Genomic DNA, 17,880 nt, shown 5'->3' on the forward strand with positions numbered 1-17,880 from the left:
CATGAAAATAAGAGTTAGAATCTGCTCACACAAAGTTTAAAGACTTAATGTTTAACAGTTTTTTAAATAAATCTGCATTACAAATCTTCAGTTATAAAAATAATCACTGTCTCAGAACTGGTTAGTCTGAAGCTGTACAAAAACAAGATCTAAACTGCAATTTGGCTAATAGTCCAGTTGTGAAGCAGTTTAATTTCACAAGAAAAATAGTATTATTATTACTAACCTGTTTAGAGGTAAAATGTGGATCAGCAGATGTTTCAGCTTTCCTTTTTCTTCCTCTCTTTTTAAGAACTGAAGTTGATGACATTTCATTAACATTAGGATCATTTTCTTCGTTCTCATTTTCAGTTGACGTAATATGATTAACTGGAATTGTTAGAGCTGGATACAATTTACGGAAATGCAAAACTCTTTCCTCTCTATAAGACAAAAATTTCTTTTAGACAAAAAATGTTATAGATGAAATATACTTAACATCTTTCTATTTCAATAAGTAGCACTTTTTAAGGTAACTGCATTTTTAATTTATCACTGAATGCCACTAATTACAATTAGCAATTAATAGAACATTTATTACTACTAACACACCTTACACAATAAAGAATCTTCATATGATAACATTTAAATAGATTGATGATAGATCAATCACTACACTGAATATAAAAAAACAAATTTAATGAAATGTTTTTCATTTTAAATTAATAAAAACAACAAAATTATTACCGTGTTGCATTTAATAATGACTCAGCTTCACAGACAGCTGCCTCCCATACATTTCTCATCTGTGGCTTAACAACAAGAGCGCTCATTTGACGAGGATCTTTTCGTTTCATCTAAAAAAAAATCAAACAATATATTTAACTCTATGAAGTAAAATTGAAATTAATTTTTCAACAGCTTAAAAACTAAATTTACAACATGTGTACTGCAAAATCATTTGTCAAAATTACAATAAACCTACAAACAGGTTTCATTAAATGTAAAACAAAAAACTTATTTCTTTAGTCTTGAATATTATTTTTATTAACTATTAAACCTAATTTAAATTAACATCCAATAGCTAATCAAAAACAAGAAATAAATTTATAAATTTTTACTCTAATCAACACAAAATCATGACGTGAATTCTTACAAGGCTCTGTATGTACTGTGACTACATTTTGATTTTTTCCTGAACAGAAAAGTTTCTAATCCATGTTCTGATGTTTGGATTCTAGTTCAAAATGATGAATCCAAGTTTCATCAAAAGTTACTCATATTGTCCAAACTAAAAAGGCACCTTCAGTTAAAAATCATTATATAAGTTCTGTACAAATATAAATTTGGTGTGTTTATGATTTTGAATCAACTGTCTCAGAACACACCTTTAACGCATTTTGTAGTAATTTAGCTTATCATGGACAATCCCAATACTCATACCACAGATTTCAGCAATTTCTTACATTTTTATGCATATGTCCTTGCAAATAAGATTATTAATGCAATCTGCAAAGTGTTAGTCAGAACTTCCACCAGTCTTCCGTAAAGAAAATCTATGACAATTGTTCTACCCAATTTAAAATGTTTAATCCACTTATAATAATTTGTACAATAAATAAACTTTTTTATTAACTTTTTAAATTCACTCGTGGATGTTTTAGCATCCAGTTTTGCAACTTAAGAAAATAAAAATCTTATCATAACAAACTATTCTTCCATAGTACATGTTTCAAGTGGAGTCAACATTTTGAAATAAATGAGATTATAATGAAAATTCTTTCTGAATAGCTGACATTTTCTATGTCAGAGTGTGCCAACTTGAACATCACTCAGTTTCAGTTTGTTCTATTAAATAGTTTTTCTGTTGTTGCCATTTGCATCTTTAATTATCGAATGACCCTTGATAACAACTGTTATTTTAAATTGTAAGAGGAAATTTCAGAAACTTTTTGAACCTACCTTGTAGATGCAAAGTACCTGACAAATAGATAAAAGTAAATAATCCATTACAGAACAAATGCAAGCTTTTTAACTAGTACTGAACCACAGAACAAGTGCATAAGAATTTACGGTGCATTAAAGCATTATTATATATGATTTGTTTTCTTTTAATAATGTTAAAACATATAATGCTTAATGTGAAATTATAATTAATAACTTAAGTAAAAAATACAAGTTGTTAATAATATTATAATACCATCTATTTAATATTAGTTACTAAGGTGAATGAATTTTTTTTAATATACATGACTTTAACACCTACTTGAACTATTTAGAACAATGGTAAGGGTGTGCAAAAAAAAAATTTACCAAATAATAAGATATTGTTAAGAAGAAACTGAGCACAAATGACTTGGTATTCCTATAAATATGTGCAAAATATCTGTCTCAAAAATATATTCACAGATTTGAAACTACTAAAGTGAGCAAACAATTTTCAATTCAAAATTTTTGAATTGTAATCGCTTAAGTAATCGTACACATCTGTAAATAAAATTTTAAAATAACTTAGTTCTTTCAATAGTCAATGCTAACAAGCAGTTTATTATTATCACAATAATGAAAGAAAATTGCTTATTTTTTATAACTTAAAGTAGATCTGTTTCATTTTTAAAATTTTAAATTTTATCAACAAATTAATACAATTTAATGTAACATTTAAGTAGAGCATACACATTATTAGACTTTTTTGAAACTGGGAGCAATGTTTTCAGAAAAATGAATAAGTACAAATAAGTAACAAACTTCTATCTAGCTTTAATGTTTATAGATCGCTCGCACACATCCAAGTGCATGCAACCACACTTCACACACTTCATTTTTCAGAAAGCTTCTTCCCGATAAATTTTAAGTGTTGCAGAACCACCAGACTGTAAGGGATACAGTTTGCCATTTTGTCCAAAACCTGTGAGAGATTTAGATCATCAAATATACCAAGTGTGTAAATATGAAACCGGAATTTGCACATAGATGGCCCTAGCTGTCAATGTAGTTACCGTCAAACCACATCATTGGCACCACTTTCTTTCTTGTCACAGCTGACAAAAGTTTGCAACTCACAACACAAGTTTCATACAATAGCTAGTTTTAATTAGCGTTGAGCATGTCAAGTTTTGTACCTACAAACTATGATTTGCAGACAGCATTGATTTTCTGTTACCATTTAAGGAAAACTGCTGAAGAATCGCATCAAATGCTTGTTGAAGCAGCTTACAGTGAGCATGCTCTTGGTAAATCACAGTGCTAAGTGGTTTAAAAAATCTCAAGTGGTAATTTTGACATAAAAAACATAGAATGTGGAAAACCACCGAAAAAGTTTGAAGACAGCAAATTGCAAGTACTGTTGGACAAGGATGATGCTCAAATGCAACAACTAGCAGATCAATTAAATGTAACATGAGAAGCCATCTCCATATGTTTGAAAGTCATGGGAAAGATCCAGAAAATGGAAAAATGGGTTCCACATGATCTGAATGAAAGACACCAAGAAAACCATAAAACCACTTGCAAAATGCTGCTCACCAGGTACAAAAGAAAGTCATTTCTCCATCGAATTGTGATAGATGATAAGTGGATATATTTCGAGAATCATAAGCGTAAAAGATCACGAGTAACTCCAGACGAACCATCAACATCGATTTCAAGGCCAAATTGCTACGGAAAGAAGACAATGCTCTGTGTTTGGTGGGATCAGAAGGGTGTGATCTATTATGAGCTGCTAAAACCTGGCGAAACCATTAATATTGCATACTACTGACAACAAATGATCGAATTAAATCAAGCACTGCGTGAAAAATGACCAGAATATCAAAAAGGGCAACACATTTTGTTTCATGATAATGTACCATCCAACATAGCAAAACCAGTCAAGGAAACAATTGAGGCGTTTCAAAGAGCAACAGTTTTTTTAGTGTGGCATTCATAAATTGTCAGAGAGATGGGAAAAGTGTATGCTGTTAAGTTGTAAAGCGAGTATGGACTGTATTTGTGGAATGATGGTTGAGATGATGAAATGAACTAAAACATATTCTTCTTGAATCGTTAAATTTAATCTTCACATTAGACATTTTTGAATATCGAGAAATACAAATCACATTAGACTGATGAATAAGTGACAAATTGGTCAGAATAATACCATTGAGCATTATCAATAAAAACTATAAGCCACACTAGACTTTATACTACTAAATAAAATTGGTCACATTAGACTACAAATGAAATATTACATTAAACAAATCATGACCGCACTGAGCAGGATCCAGCTCTAGAATAGTTGTACAAGACTAATTCGTCGGCCAGCGCTAGTAGATGCTAGAGTGCAGCACCAACCGGGTCAACATGGAATGGAACACACCGCCCACCACTTATAATTTCATTAAATTATAATTTTAATAAACATTATGAGATGAAACTTAATGTACAAAAATGAAAAAGTAATACATATTAAAAATAGTTACATAAACCTTGAAAGAACATAAAAAATTGAAGTTACCTTTATACAATGTTGCCAAAGGCAAACAAAAAGGACTACAAGGCAAAAAACTTCAAATTAAACAAATACATGAAAATGACGTTAAAGAAATTTTGTTAATTGCATTCGGCAACATTGAGGTAATCACAAATGTCTGAATTTGGAAGAAGAATTAATTTATTAATAGTTCTTTTTACTATTGTATTATTACTTTTTACATCAACTAATCTAATTAATCCATCATTACCTGGATATACTTTCACAATTATTCCCTATTTCCACATCAGTGAAGGGAGTTTAATTTATTTTATTATAACTACATTGCCAACACAAACGTTATTGTTAGAGCTCTTACATTTACTTCTCTGCTGCAAGGAATGTAAAGTCATTTGAGCATGTTTTCCAAAAGTCTTTCAATAATTTTTGTAAAACTACCACCTAGTAAGTCCACTTATATTAATGCCTGAGAAATCAGGATCAAATAAGGAAGTTAATGGAGTAAAGGTTAAAAAATGTCCGGGAGTAGGTGGAGCTGGATCAGTAGATTACGCCGCCCACCATGACGGATAAGTATTTCCAATGTGGAATTGATTTCTTCCGATGAAAGATCTGACAATATACAATTATTTTTATTTTTTAAATTATAAATGAAGCAACGACAATATGAGAATATGTTTAATTCGTACAAACAAAGAAACTGGTTTTGAAAGTTCTAAAGTTTCTGTTGTTTGAAGAGCAGCCGAAAACACATTAGTTTTGCTAGGCTTCTACTCTTCCTTGACCGAATCTGGCCGAATCATAAATGATAGGCTGAATGGATGACCAGGTGTTCTCATCTTGTTTCAGAAACAATGGACCATTCCACCAAAGTTGTAACAAGGTTAATACATCTGGTACACAACCACGTGACAAGACATATGCAGGGTTATCTTTCGAAGGAACGTGTTTCCATAAGCATTCCTTAGTTAGCTCTTGTATTTCGCAAACTCTATTTGCGACAAATATCTTCCATCTACTAGGAAGCTAAGACAACCAGTAAAGTACTACTTTAGAATCTGACCTAAAATGGATTGAATTAAAACTTATATCTAAAATACACCTAACCTTATTGAATAAACGAGATAACAGAAGAGCAGCATTCAGCTCAAGCCTTGGAACAGAGATTTGTTTGACAGGCGCAGCTCTAGATTTTGAACACAGCAGGTGGATTTCAACATGTTCATTACTGACCGCACCGAGCGGGATCCAGCTCTCGAATAGTCGTACAAGACTAACTCGCTGGCCAGCGTTAGTAGATGCTAGAGTACAGCACCAATTGGCCCAACATGGAATGGAACACTAGCGATGGTCAATCTTTTGAATAAAATATTTTTTATAATTTTTAAACAATAAGCATGAATTTTCTATATAAAAATTCCAGTTTCATATTTACACACCTGGTATAAAAAAAATTGAATAATTATTTAAATATAAAACATAAAAAAGAAGGAATTTCTGTACTTACACCAGATAAAATTGATTTAGCTAATCTGTCAAATGCTTCCTTTCCAGTGTAATTCATAACAGCAGAAGATGAAAGCCAACTACGCCTACCATTATCCCCAAAGAACTGAACATGAAGCCTCCTTAACGGAACTAAACTTCGACTAAACACTTGAACAAAACAAAATTAAAACAGTATTAATCGTCATAATGCAATCAATAAATTTAAAAAAAGCAATTTTCCAATAAAAATATGTATGTAGTCTATTTTCATTTCCTTTACCTGTGAAAGTAATAATAATTAAAAAGAACATTTTATAAGTACACTAAAAATCCTATCCATTTTCAATTTTCATAAAGAAAAATTGATTTTTCTCTGAGTGACCATGTTTGCCATTTTCGATGGTATGAATGCCACAATAGGATGTAAGTGTAGATCTCTGGTGTTAAAAGAAGATCAAGAGGTTGAGCCATACAAGGGTATCACAAAATCCTTGCAAGCTGAAGAAAATGTCATTTGACAATAATGTTTGAAGCAACTTGAAGGAAAAAGGAAAGTAGAGTTGCATGAGGAGACATAGAGGGAATTATTTTTCTGTCTGGGAAATAATTCCATTTTTTAATTCTTCACATACCTCTAATGATAAAATTCCATCTACTACTGACATAACAATTAGTATTAACAACTATTAAAAATATGATAAATTTGAATAATATTAATACATATATAACATTGGCAGTCACACAGATCCTAATGTTTTTAAAATATCAAGTGCTGATTCCTCCTCCCAAAAATAAACTTTAACCACACTAACTTTGATTTCCCATATTCAATGCCCAAGAGATAAGATCAAAAAGTTGCAGTAGTTTGTTCAATGAGTAACCAGATTTTCCATGTTTTTCAGAATATTGGCTGACCAACACGGAAGCCACTTCTAAGCATAATAATTTCAAGCTAGCCAAAGCTTTTTATACAACTTCTCATAAAAACGAGGTCTTAATTTTTGTTGAAGACTATATTTTTAATAAAGCTGAAAATTACCATATATTGCCAAAGAAATTAATTTCAAATACTATGCAATTCCATTCCCCAATTAATCTGATGGTAAGTTATAGATCTGGTTCTTTTGAAACCTTTCTACTTGAAATACCTGAAACTTTTCTTAAAATTTCTACTAAATTCAATGTCATAATACGGCAGCAATTTTTATTAATTTTCTAGACAATTCCAGTCTTGTGACAAGCATACTATTAACTCAGTTTTAGGGAGCAGGTCTAAATATTTCTATCTCCCAGCCAACCGGAACTGCAGGGATTTTGGCTACCTGTATAGACAATATTTTTACAATTTACCAAAGATAATTTGATCCTTTTGTCAAGATTATGATCCGAGCGACAAGAAAAATTACTTTTATTCTTTCAAGAGGGTATTCAAAAAGAATTCAATAAGAAACTTGAGAACCTTGTTATCAGAAACAAACTATGAAAGTAATAATTAGCTATGATGAAAAATTTAACAATTTCCTCAATGAGCTTCAGAAGGCTTCCTTTCATTTTAGCTTGAGCTTTAATAAAAAAAAGGAACAGTTTACCACAAAAAGAGAAATCCAATGATTACTAAGTAATTGTAAAATCTAGGTCTACGCTAAGAAATCTCCATAAACTGTCTAAATATAATTAGTCTGAACTTTCAAAATTGCAAAATTACAAACAAATTTACATTAGTTATTCAAACTGCTAAAAGATTATATTATGATAATTTAATGCCTATTTCAAACAATAAACCTAAACCCACATGGGCAGTTATCAAAAGTGAAAGCAATTTGAAAATAAAACAGGCCAGTTAACTTCATTAAAAATACAAAATGACTCAACTTCCATTATCTCATTCCCTATTTATATAGCAGAGGAATTTAATAATTTCTTTTCCAGTATTTAAAATAATGATAATATTGATCCATTTCAAACAAAGTGTTTATCTTCAATAGTTTTGTTGATGAATCAGTAATTTTATTTCTGTTGATATCCAGGAAGTAAACCTTTACTAAACCAGACATCAGAGCTGTTGTCATTGAACTCAACACAATACTGCAGACCTATAAGGAAGGACCGTATTATGCTAACATTAACATTTTTAATAAATTGCCTAACTATTTGAAAAATCTTCCCAATTTATTTAAAATACAATTAAAAGGATTTCTGTTACAGAAACAATATTATTTTACTGATCAATTTTTATATAATATTAATTAAAGACAACGCAAAAGACTTGCTTTATCTACATCCCATTCAACATGAACAAAAATATGCTCTCAAATTAATTTTCAGCTTCTAAATTGTGAGTTATTTTGTAGTAATTGTTTATACTTAATGTATTATCTTATTTCATGTAATTAAATAATTAATATGGACTTTAAAGACATCTATTTCTTTATCTTACACAAGGCATATTCATAAAGGGGCCATTTTGGTCATTAAAAAAATTAACTTGTGAGAAAAAGTTTTTAGTTACAGTTTGTTTTAGTCTACTACATATCTACTTCACTTTTCAACATAATCACCATTCAGTTCTAAGCACTTTTTGTAATACTGCACCAGTTTCTTTAACCCCTCTGCATAGAAGTTCACGACCTGGGAAATGAACCAGCTGACAATGGCAGTCTTGAGTTCCTCATCGTCCACCAAGCCACTTTTATAAATGCAAGAAAAGGAAGTAGTTGCTAGGATGCAAGGTCGAAACTATATGAAGGGTGGTCAAAAAATTCCCAACAAAAATCTTGAATCTTCTTCTTAGTTAAGGCAGTGGTGTGAGGACGTGCATTGTCATGAAGCAGGATTACGCCAGATGACAGTTTCCTGTGTCATCGATTCTGGATCGCATGTCTCAGTTTGGTGAGCATTTCTCAGTATACATCAGCTGTAACTGTTGATCCACTTTCCATGAAATCAACCAGAGTGACGCCCTTTTCATCCAAAAAATGGTAGCCAACATTTTTTGACTCGAGTTCAAAGATTGCTTAAACTTTTTTGGTTATGGGGAACTTGAATGGCACCACTCATTGACTGTTGTTTTGATTCCGTATTGACGTAGGATATCCATGTCTCATCACCCATAACAATTTTGGGAACACAAATCATCTCCATCTTCTCGATAGCTGTTGAAAAATGCTCATCCACTGTCACATTCTTTGCTCTTTGTGCTGGTCGATGAACACTTTCACTACACCTTTCACACAATTTGTGATATCTGAGCTTTTCTGTGACAATCATGTAGATAGAGGTTTGTCCAATATGCGGAAATCCATCAGCCAGAGCACTAATCATCAATCGCCGATCACATCACAGTTTTCGGTTCACTTGTTCAATGATTTTGTCGGTCTAAATACTGGGCCTGCCACTCCACTCTTCATCATGCACATTTGTGTGGCCATTTTTAAAGTCTCGACACCATTGTCTAACCTTTCCTTCACTCATTACTGTAGGTCCATACACTAGGCACAACTTCCAATGAATTTCAGATACTGAAGGTCCATTTACACACAAAAATCAAATCACAGCACGCACTTCACAACTGGCGGGAGAAACAATTGTCACGGACATTGCAATCTACATTCACCAGCAGGCAAACGAGTACTGAATCAAAACAACAATTGCAGTGGCTTCAAAAATAGCTGATAAGATGGCCCTGCATGCATGAAACTGTGTTTAGACCAACTAATATTTAAATATAAGCCAGCAGCCTTTACTTTATCAATATGCCTTGTAAATTTGTTTTTATATTTGTAGTTTATCTTATACTGGCATGATCTACACAATGTTTTTTATATACCAATCAGAATAAAGATTTAATTATTTATTTAATTTAAATATTGCATCATTTGTTACCTTTTATCCTTACTTCCCACATATTTATAGTTTCCAAGAACTACAACCTACAATTTTCCATATGAAAAGATTAAAATCAAATGATATTAAAGAATGGCGTACAATGATTAAAATTAAGTCACGTAAATATACAGATATAATTCCTAACTTGTGCAAAGGCCTGTCAAACCAAAAATAACATCCAACATGTTGAGTTTAACATTATCAGAACATAATCAAGTTAATTTACTTGATAAATTAAACATGTGGTTAATAAAAGTGAACATTTGTAAAGCTATGTGAAACTCCTACAATACTGTACGTGAAAATTTAAGAAGAATGGTTGAATTTTTCATACAAAAACAAGTAAATAAAATATTGGAACAAATTCTTTCACTAAGTACTTTCAGGATATCTAATAATCATTTCCTTAAATGTTTTTAATTTTTTTGAAGTGAAAACTTCTTTAGGCGCGCTGAGTCAGAATGTTTTGTACATAACAATTACATGGAAACATGGGAAAAAAAATCGCTGACTCATAATCAAAATCTGTAACGTAACACAAGACGCTAAGCATATATATGTATATGAAAGAGAAAAAGGCATAGAGTGAGAATATGTATATGCATATATGAGTGTATAGTATAATATGTAGTAGCAGAGGATGGGAGGTGGGAGAAAAAAATTCCGGTAAATCACAATAATTCTCCCTCTCTATCACTCATAATAAAAAAAAATAATTGTTTAAATTCGGTGTAAGTGTAACATATTATAATATTTATTGAGTTTGGATAACATATGTGAAGATTTTCAACACCTAATTTATATGCATTCAAAAATCATTAACCTTGAAAATATTGTCGGTAAAGATTGCTGTTTATTGTTAAAAAATGACTTTATATGAAATATTTTGGTCCTGCAATTCTGTGGGAGTGAATTTCGCTCCTGCTAGTATCTCAAGAACGGTGGTCGCTAGACATATGGGACTAGGACCTATCTTTCCAGGTGATCACAAAGCACCCATTACGGTTAAGCCTTTCAAAATCGCATTAAAATTGCCCTAGGATGCACCGTTTCTGAGATATGCCCTTTGTTTATTTAATCAGATATGTCTGAGAAATACAGTTTTTTATGTAAAATGTAAAAAAAATAATATCAGCTGTCAATAATTAGCTATCACAACTATTAAAAAAATCCATAACACCCGCTTTTGCTGAAAGTAATGATGACTGACTGATGCAGAACATCATTATAAATTTACAGCGTTAACTGAGTAGCTGTTAGATTATAAAAACCAACAATAATTTTTAAGTTTGAATCATAAATAATGATCATTGCATATATTAAATAATGATCCATGATACACACATATCGCTGAAAGTTATGATGACCTACATCATAAATTTAAAATGAATCATGCTGTTTGCAGTTAAAACAGATGTTTTACTATTAATTTTTCAGTAAATCAACTGTTTCAACATGTGAACACATTCATCATTGAAAGTAGCCGTTCTTTAATGTATTCAAATAATATGTGCAGTGCAGTCCTAAGCACATATTTTTTTTTTTTTTGTTTAAATAAAAAAGAACTCTTTTTAAAAAGAGAATCAGCTGATGTAACCAAAATAAAATTCTGATAAATATTGGTAGAGGAAATTAAATCTGACAAAAATAATTTCGTTGAATCTTTTCTTAGAACTATTTAGCACTTTAAGAAATATAATTTTTCAGAAGACAAGAAAGCATACATAAAAGGAATAGTCACAGATTTTATATCTTTATTCTAAATCTTTTTCAATATAAAATCATGTATAACAAATATTACACATCTGGCATACCTATTTGAGTTATTTCATACAAAAAAAAAATCATTTACAGTTCAACAACTTTAAATTTTTCAGATCCATTTTTTTCCTTTTGAATATTCATAAAATTATTTTTTTATTAAATATTAACTAAAAATTTTATTCTTATCAACACACATGCAATATAAAACTAAACAAAAATCCATGTTTATCAATTAAAAAACAATCAAAACTAGTATATGTTAAATGAAATAAATACATTTGTAAAAAATATATATCAACCTTAAAGATATACATTTAAATAATGTATAAACTATAGCTCCCAAAATCATATTGTAATCCATTAAAAAGTATTGTCACAACAATATATTTATATATTACAAATGTCCTCCTCTATGAATCATGAGACCTTGCCGTTGGTGAGGGGGCTTGAGTGCTCAGGGATACAGAGTAGCTGGACCGAAGGTGCAACCATATCGGAGAGGTATCTGATGAGAGCCAGACTAAGGAATGATTCCTGAAAGAGGGCAGCAGCTCTTTCAGTAGTTGTTAGGGGCGTAAGTCACAATGACTTAAACGGCCATATCAACATCACTCAGTCCTCTGAGTACTGCGCAGCTGAAAGCAATGGAAAACTACAGCTGTTTTTTTTTTCCAAGAAAATGTGGCTCTGCATTTTCAAAAGCAATAATGGAGGCGCCTTCCTTGGTAAAATATTCCGGAGGTAAAATAGTCCCCCGTTCGGATCTCCGGGTGGGGACTACTAAGGAAGGGGTCACCAGAAAAGTAAAAAATAACATTCTACGAGTCGGAGCGTGGAATGTTAGAAGCTTAAAAAAGGTTGGTAGGCTAGAGAATTTAAAAAGGGAAATGGATAGGGTAAACGTGGATATAGTAGGAATTAGTGAGGTTCGGTGGGAAGAGGAAGGCGACTTTTGGTCGTGTGACTTTAGAGTAATTAACTCAGCGTCAAATAATGGGCAGGCAGGAGTAGGTTTCGTGATGAACAAGAAAATAGGGAGGAGAGTGGAGTATTTCAAGACGCATAGCAATAGAGTCATTGTAATAAGGATAAATTCAAAACCTAAACCGACAACGATTGTTAACGTCTATATGCCTACAAGCGCCCATGATGATGATGAGGTAGAATGTGTATACGAAGAGATTGATGAAGCAATTAAACACGTAAAAGGAGATGAAAATTTAATAATAGTTGGAGATTGGAATGCAAGCATTGGAAAAGGCAAGGAAGGAAATATAGTGGGTGAATACGGGCTGGGCAAAAGGAATGAACGAGGGGACCGACTTATAAAAGTTTTGCACGAAGTATAATTTAGTAATTGCCAACACCGAATTTAAAAATCATAATAGAAGAATATACACTTGGAAAAAGCCAGGCGATACTGCAAGGTATCAGATAGATTATATCATGGTTAAGCAAAGATTTATAAATCAACTCGTGGACTGCAAAACTTACCCTGGAGCAGACATTGATAGCGACCATAATTTGGTGATAATGAAATGTAGATTGGGGTTTAAAAACCTGAAGAAAAGGTGTCGGATGAATCGGTAGAATTTAGAGAAGCTTGAGGAAGAGGAGGTAAAGAAGATTTTTGAGGAGGACATCGCAAGAGGTCTGAGTATAAAAGATAAGATAGAAAATGTAGAAGAAAAATGGGAGAATGTTAAAAAGTAAATTCTTAAATCAGCAGAAGCAAACTTAGGCGGAATAAAGAGAACTGGTAGAAAACCTTGGGTTTCAGACGATATATTGCAGCTGATGGATGAACGTAGAAAATATAAGAATGCTAGTAATGAAGAAAGTAAAAGGAACTATCGGCAATTAAGAAATCCTATAAACAGGAAGTGCAAACTGGCGAAAGAAGAGTGGATTAAAGAAAAGTGTTCAGAAGTGGAAAGAGAAATGAACATTGGTAAAATAGACGGAGCATACAGGAAAGTTAAGGAAAATTTTGGGGTACATAAATTAAAATCTAATAATGTGTTAAACAAAGATGGTACACCTATATATAATACGAAAGGTAAAGTCGATAGATGGGTGGAATATATTGAAGAGTTATACGGAGGAAATGAATTAGAAAATGGTTTTATAGAGGAAGAAGAGGAAGTTGAGGAGGATGAAATGGGAGAAACAATACTGAGATCTGAATTTAAGAGAGCATTAAAAGATTTAAATGGCAGAAAGGCTCCTGGAATAGACGGAATACCTGTAGAATTACTGCGCAGTGCAGGGGAGGAGGCGATTGATAGATTATACAAACTGGTGTGTAATATTTATGAAAAAGGGGAATTTCCGTCAGACTTCAAAAAAAGTGTTATAGTAATGATACCAAAGAAATCAGGGGCAGATAAATGTGTAGAATACAGAAAAATTAGTTTAACTAGTCATGCATCAAAAATCTTAACTAGAATTCTATACAGAAGAATTGAGAGGAGAGTGGAGGAAGTGTTAGGAGAAGACCAATTTGGTTTCAGGAAAAGTATAGGGACAAGGGAAGCAATTTTAGGCCTCAGATTAATAGTAGAAGGAAGATTAAAGAAAAGCAAACCAACATACTTGGCGTTTATAGACCTAGAAAAGGCATTCGATAACGTAGACTGGAATAAAATGTTCAGCATTTTAAAAAAATTAGGGTTTAAATACAGAGATAGAAGAACAATTGCTAACATGTACAGGAACCAAACAGCAACAGTAGCAATTGAAGAACATAAGAAAGAAGCCATAATAAGAAAGGGAGTCCGACAAGGATGTTCTCTATCTCCGTTACTTTTTAATCTTTACATGGAACTAGCAGTTAATGATGTTAAAGAACAATTTAGATTCGGAGTAACAGTACAAGGTGAAAATATAAAGATGCTACGATTTGCTGATGATATAGTAATTCTAGCCGAGAATAAAAAGGATTTAGAAGAAACAATGAACGGCATAGATGAAGTCCTACGCAAGAACTATCGCATGATAATAAACAAGAACAAAACAAAAGTAATGAAATGTAGTAGAAATAACAAAGATGGACCACTGAATGTGAAAATAGGAGGAGAAAAGATTATGGAGGTAGAAGAATTTTGTTATTTGGGAAGTAGAATTACTAAAGATGGACGAAGCAGGAGCGATATAAAATGCCGAATAGCACAAGCTAAACGAGCCTTCAGTAAGAAATATAAGTTGTTTACATCAAAAATTAATTTAAATGTCAGGAAAAGATTTTTGAAAGTGTATGTTTGGAGTGTCGCTTTTTATGGAAGTGAAACTTGGACAATCGGAGTATCTGAGAAGAAAAGGTTAGAAGCTTTTGAAATGTGGTGCTATAGGAGAATGTTAAAAATCAGATGGGTGGATAAAGTGACAAATGAGGAGGTATTGCGGCAAATAGATGAAGAAAGAAGCATTTGGAAAAATATAGTTAAAAGAAGAGACAGACTTATAGGCCACATACTAAGGCATCCTGGAATAGTCACTTTAATTTTGGAAGGACAGGTAGAAGGGAAAAATTGTGTAGGCAGGCCACGTTTGGAGTATGTAAAACAAATTGTTGGGGATGTAGGATGTAGAGGGTATACTGAAATGAAACGACTAGCACTAGATAGGGAATCTTGGAGAGCTGCATCAAACCAGTCAAATGACTGAAGACAAAAAAAAAAAAAAAAACAATAGTAAGTGCTCAAAATTAATTTTATTCAACTCCCACTAAAATAGCCAGTGGTATAACATAAGGTTAATAACCTGCACCTTTAATTAATTTGTGTCATACTTATAGTACTATTTTAAAATTGTATAATAAATATATACTTCAAAATAAAGACAAATCATAACTCAACCAGATAAGAATAATAAATATAAATCCGCATTCACTACTTACAGGACATGCCAGGAAAATGAAATGATAATATAGATGATAATTATATGCCAAAGGTAGCAGATATTGAAAAATGTATAACACAATTTCAAGAATATAGCACAAAAGACCATAAATGCATGCATGAATAATGATTTCAGCATCACTCACATGTTCAACAACACCCAAAAATAACATTTGAATAGAAACAAGTATTCCTTGAATGTCTTGCAGTTTAGGTAGAACCAGCTGAAGAATTACAGCTCATTATTTACATTTATTAAGAGTGCATTATGTAAGTTTTTATGAAATCAAAACTGCTAAGATCCACTGACAAAACAAGCCACCAGTATGTAATTATCCAGAATTGTATACAGTCATAAGATTACATCCTCTGATCCTACATGGTTCAGTTTGACAAGTTTAAATAATAATTGACTATAAGAACCAATTTCTTAAATGTAGCTTTAAATACTGAAATTTTTAATTTTGCTTGCATCTTTTATTTTAAGATGCAACTCCTTGACAAAAACAAAGGAATGTCCAAGAACAATCAGGTTATAAGAACACGCAGGCACATATCACGGTTTTATTCAGGATCCTCACACCACTTTGATTTAAATAATCAAATTTAATTTTTTTGAAAATACAGTTTTGCTTGTCTCGGAAAGACCTCTTTCAAACAACATATCACATGACATATGTCCCATTTAAAATGTTTGAGTAGCCCCTGACCACCACCCAACCTGAAGGCTGAATACTCTAAATTGGAGGTTACTGAGTTAACCTCTCTTATCAGAGAAGATTTTCAAAGAGAGAATTGGGATATCTTAACAAAAAAATTAAAGGGGAGCATACACAACCATAGTTCTAGCCATCTGAAACAAACACATGATAGCCATTTTGAATTGGGCTATCAGAATTTAGTTTTAATTGTATCATTTTCCTCGTCTCATCAAATACTTTAAAATAATACATCAAATGACCAACAATCCCACTTGAAATTATTGAGTTGCCCCCTTCCCCACCAACACCCAAAAATCAAAGAGTGAAATATACAATCAATGAAGTAGCTACTCAGCACAACAAAGAATCCAGTTATCTCAATTATAAAAAAGGATTAAAGGAGGTATAAGTTACTCTACAGCCACCCAGTATATGAAATATACAATGTCAAATTCAAAGTAAATTACTATTATATTCACTGAATACATAGATAAGTGGATCTAATTTCCATTTGTTTGGAAAACTACGAGGACAATGATTTTTATTTTAAATGTAAAATGAAATCAAACACAGTCTCATTGAGAATAAACATCTGTGATGCTCACATAACAGCAAGATACTTAAGAGTTTCAAACATCACACTAAAGTTTTATTTTTAAACTACTTACTTTTGAAATTTACTTCTAATATTATACTAGCTTAATGTTGATGATATCACATCAAACTTATTCAATTTGAACAAAATTAAAAATTTTAAATTATTTTAAAATTTGACTTACTCCGTATTCGAGTAAAAATTCCTAATGTCGGATCAATATTGATAATACATGGCCAGAACGGATGATTTCCAACACGTGCCCATGCCAAATCACCAACCATCCATTCACAACCTGGTACTGGTTCCAACTCATTAGCTTCTACTTTGATTTCCTGAGGTAGAACAGGAGGTTGCATATATAATGGTCTTTTAACAGTTTTTGGGGACATTTTAATAGGTGATTTTTTTGGAGATTTTTCTTTTTTTGGTGACTTGGCCCTACCAGATTCCATAAAATATTTTATCTGATTTCCTGGATTAACTTTAAGTAATGCGCTAACTTTTTTATCAGTTGACAAAAAGTCACCAAGCACTTTTGGTTTATGAGATCGGCCGAAACGACTCTTCGTTGGAGTTGAAAATGAGCCAGAACTATCCAACTCATTCTCTGCAGAATCACACCCGTTACTGTCCAATCTCATTCTTTTAGATGTCACTTCACTTTGTTTATTAGACATTTTCGGATTTTTCATTTTCTGTCAAAAGTTGAAGATTTAAAATTACCTGTTACTTAACAGATATTAAATTTCAAAATCCATACTAATTATCCATTGTAAGTGGTCACTGAAAAAAAAAAAAATTTTTAATTAGTATTTTTAGCAATAAATGGAGACACAGATAAAATATAAACCTAACAATTGTTACATAATTTTTAATTACGACATTCACTCAGACAATAGTTTAATATCAGACAAATTAAAATGATCCCTCCTCTCAACTCTTAACTTCTTGAGCTCAAGTATGCAATAAACTAAAAACAAAAAGCCAAAAGTAATAATAGGAACACCTTATCTGAATTTTCTTCATTATTTTTATATTATTAGATGATTAAAAAATTACACAATTTTACATTTTTATATTTTGAAAAATGCACAT

General features: G+C 31.8%; 1 protein-coding gene across 4 annotated transcripts in view; it reads right to left on the bottom strand.

The window, feature by feature from the left end:
- NSD (Nuclear receptor binding SET domain protein) overlaps window positions 1-17,880 on the bottom strand; it is a 113,924-nt gene that overhangs the window by 89,547 nt on the left and 6,497 nt on the right. For all 4 annotated transcript variants that reach the window (XM_075368512.1, XM_075368489.1, XM_075368503.1 and 1 more), the window contains exons 2-5: window positions 16,967-17,568; window positions 5,958-6,106; window positions 727-836; window positions 227-422 (exon numbers count right to left, since the gene is read on the bottom strand). In XM_075368512.1, the coding sequence (XP_075224627.1) occupies window positions 227-422; window positions 727-836; window positions 5,958-6,106; window positions 16,967-17,477 (966 nt within the window). In that variant the 5' untranslated portion in view covers window positions 17,478-17,568. The remainder of the gene's footprint in view (window positions 1-226; window positions 423-726; window positions 837-5,957; window positions 6,107-16,966; window positions 17,569-17,880) is intronic.

Source organism: Lycorma delicatula, chromosome 1 (assembly GCF_047948215.1).
Source record: "Lycorma delicatula isolate Av1 chromosome 1, ASM4794821v1, whole genome shotgun sequence".
Lineage (NCBI taxonomy): Eukaryota > Metazoa > Arthropoda > Insecta > Hemiptera > Fulgoridae > Lycorma > Lycorma delicatula.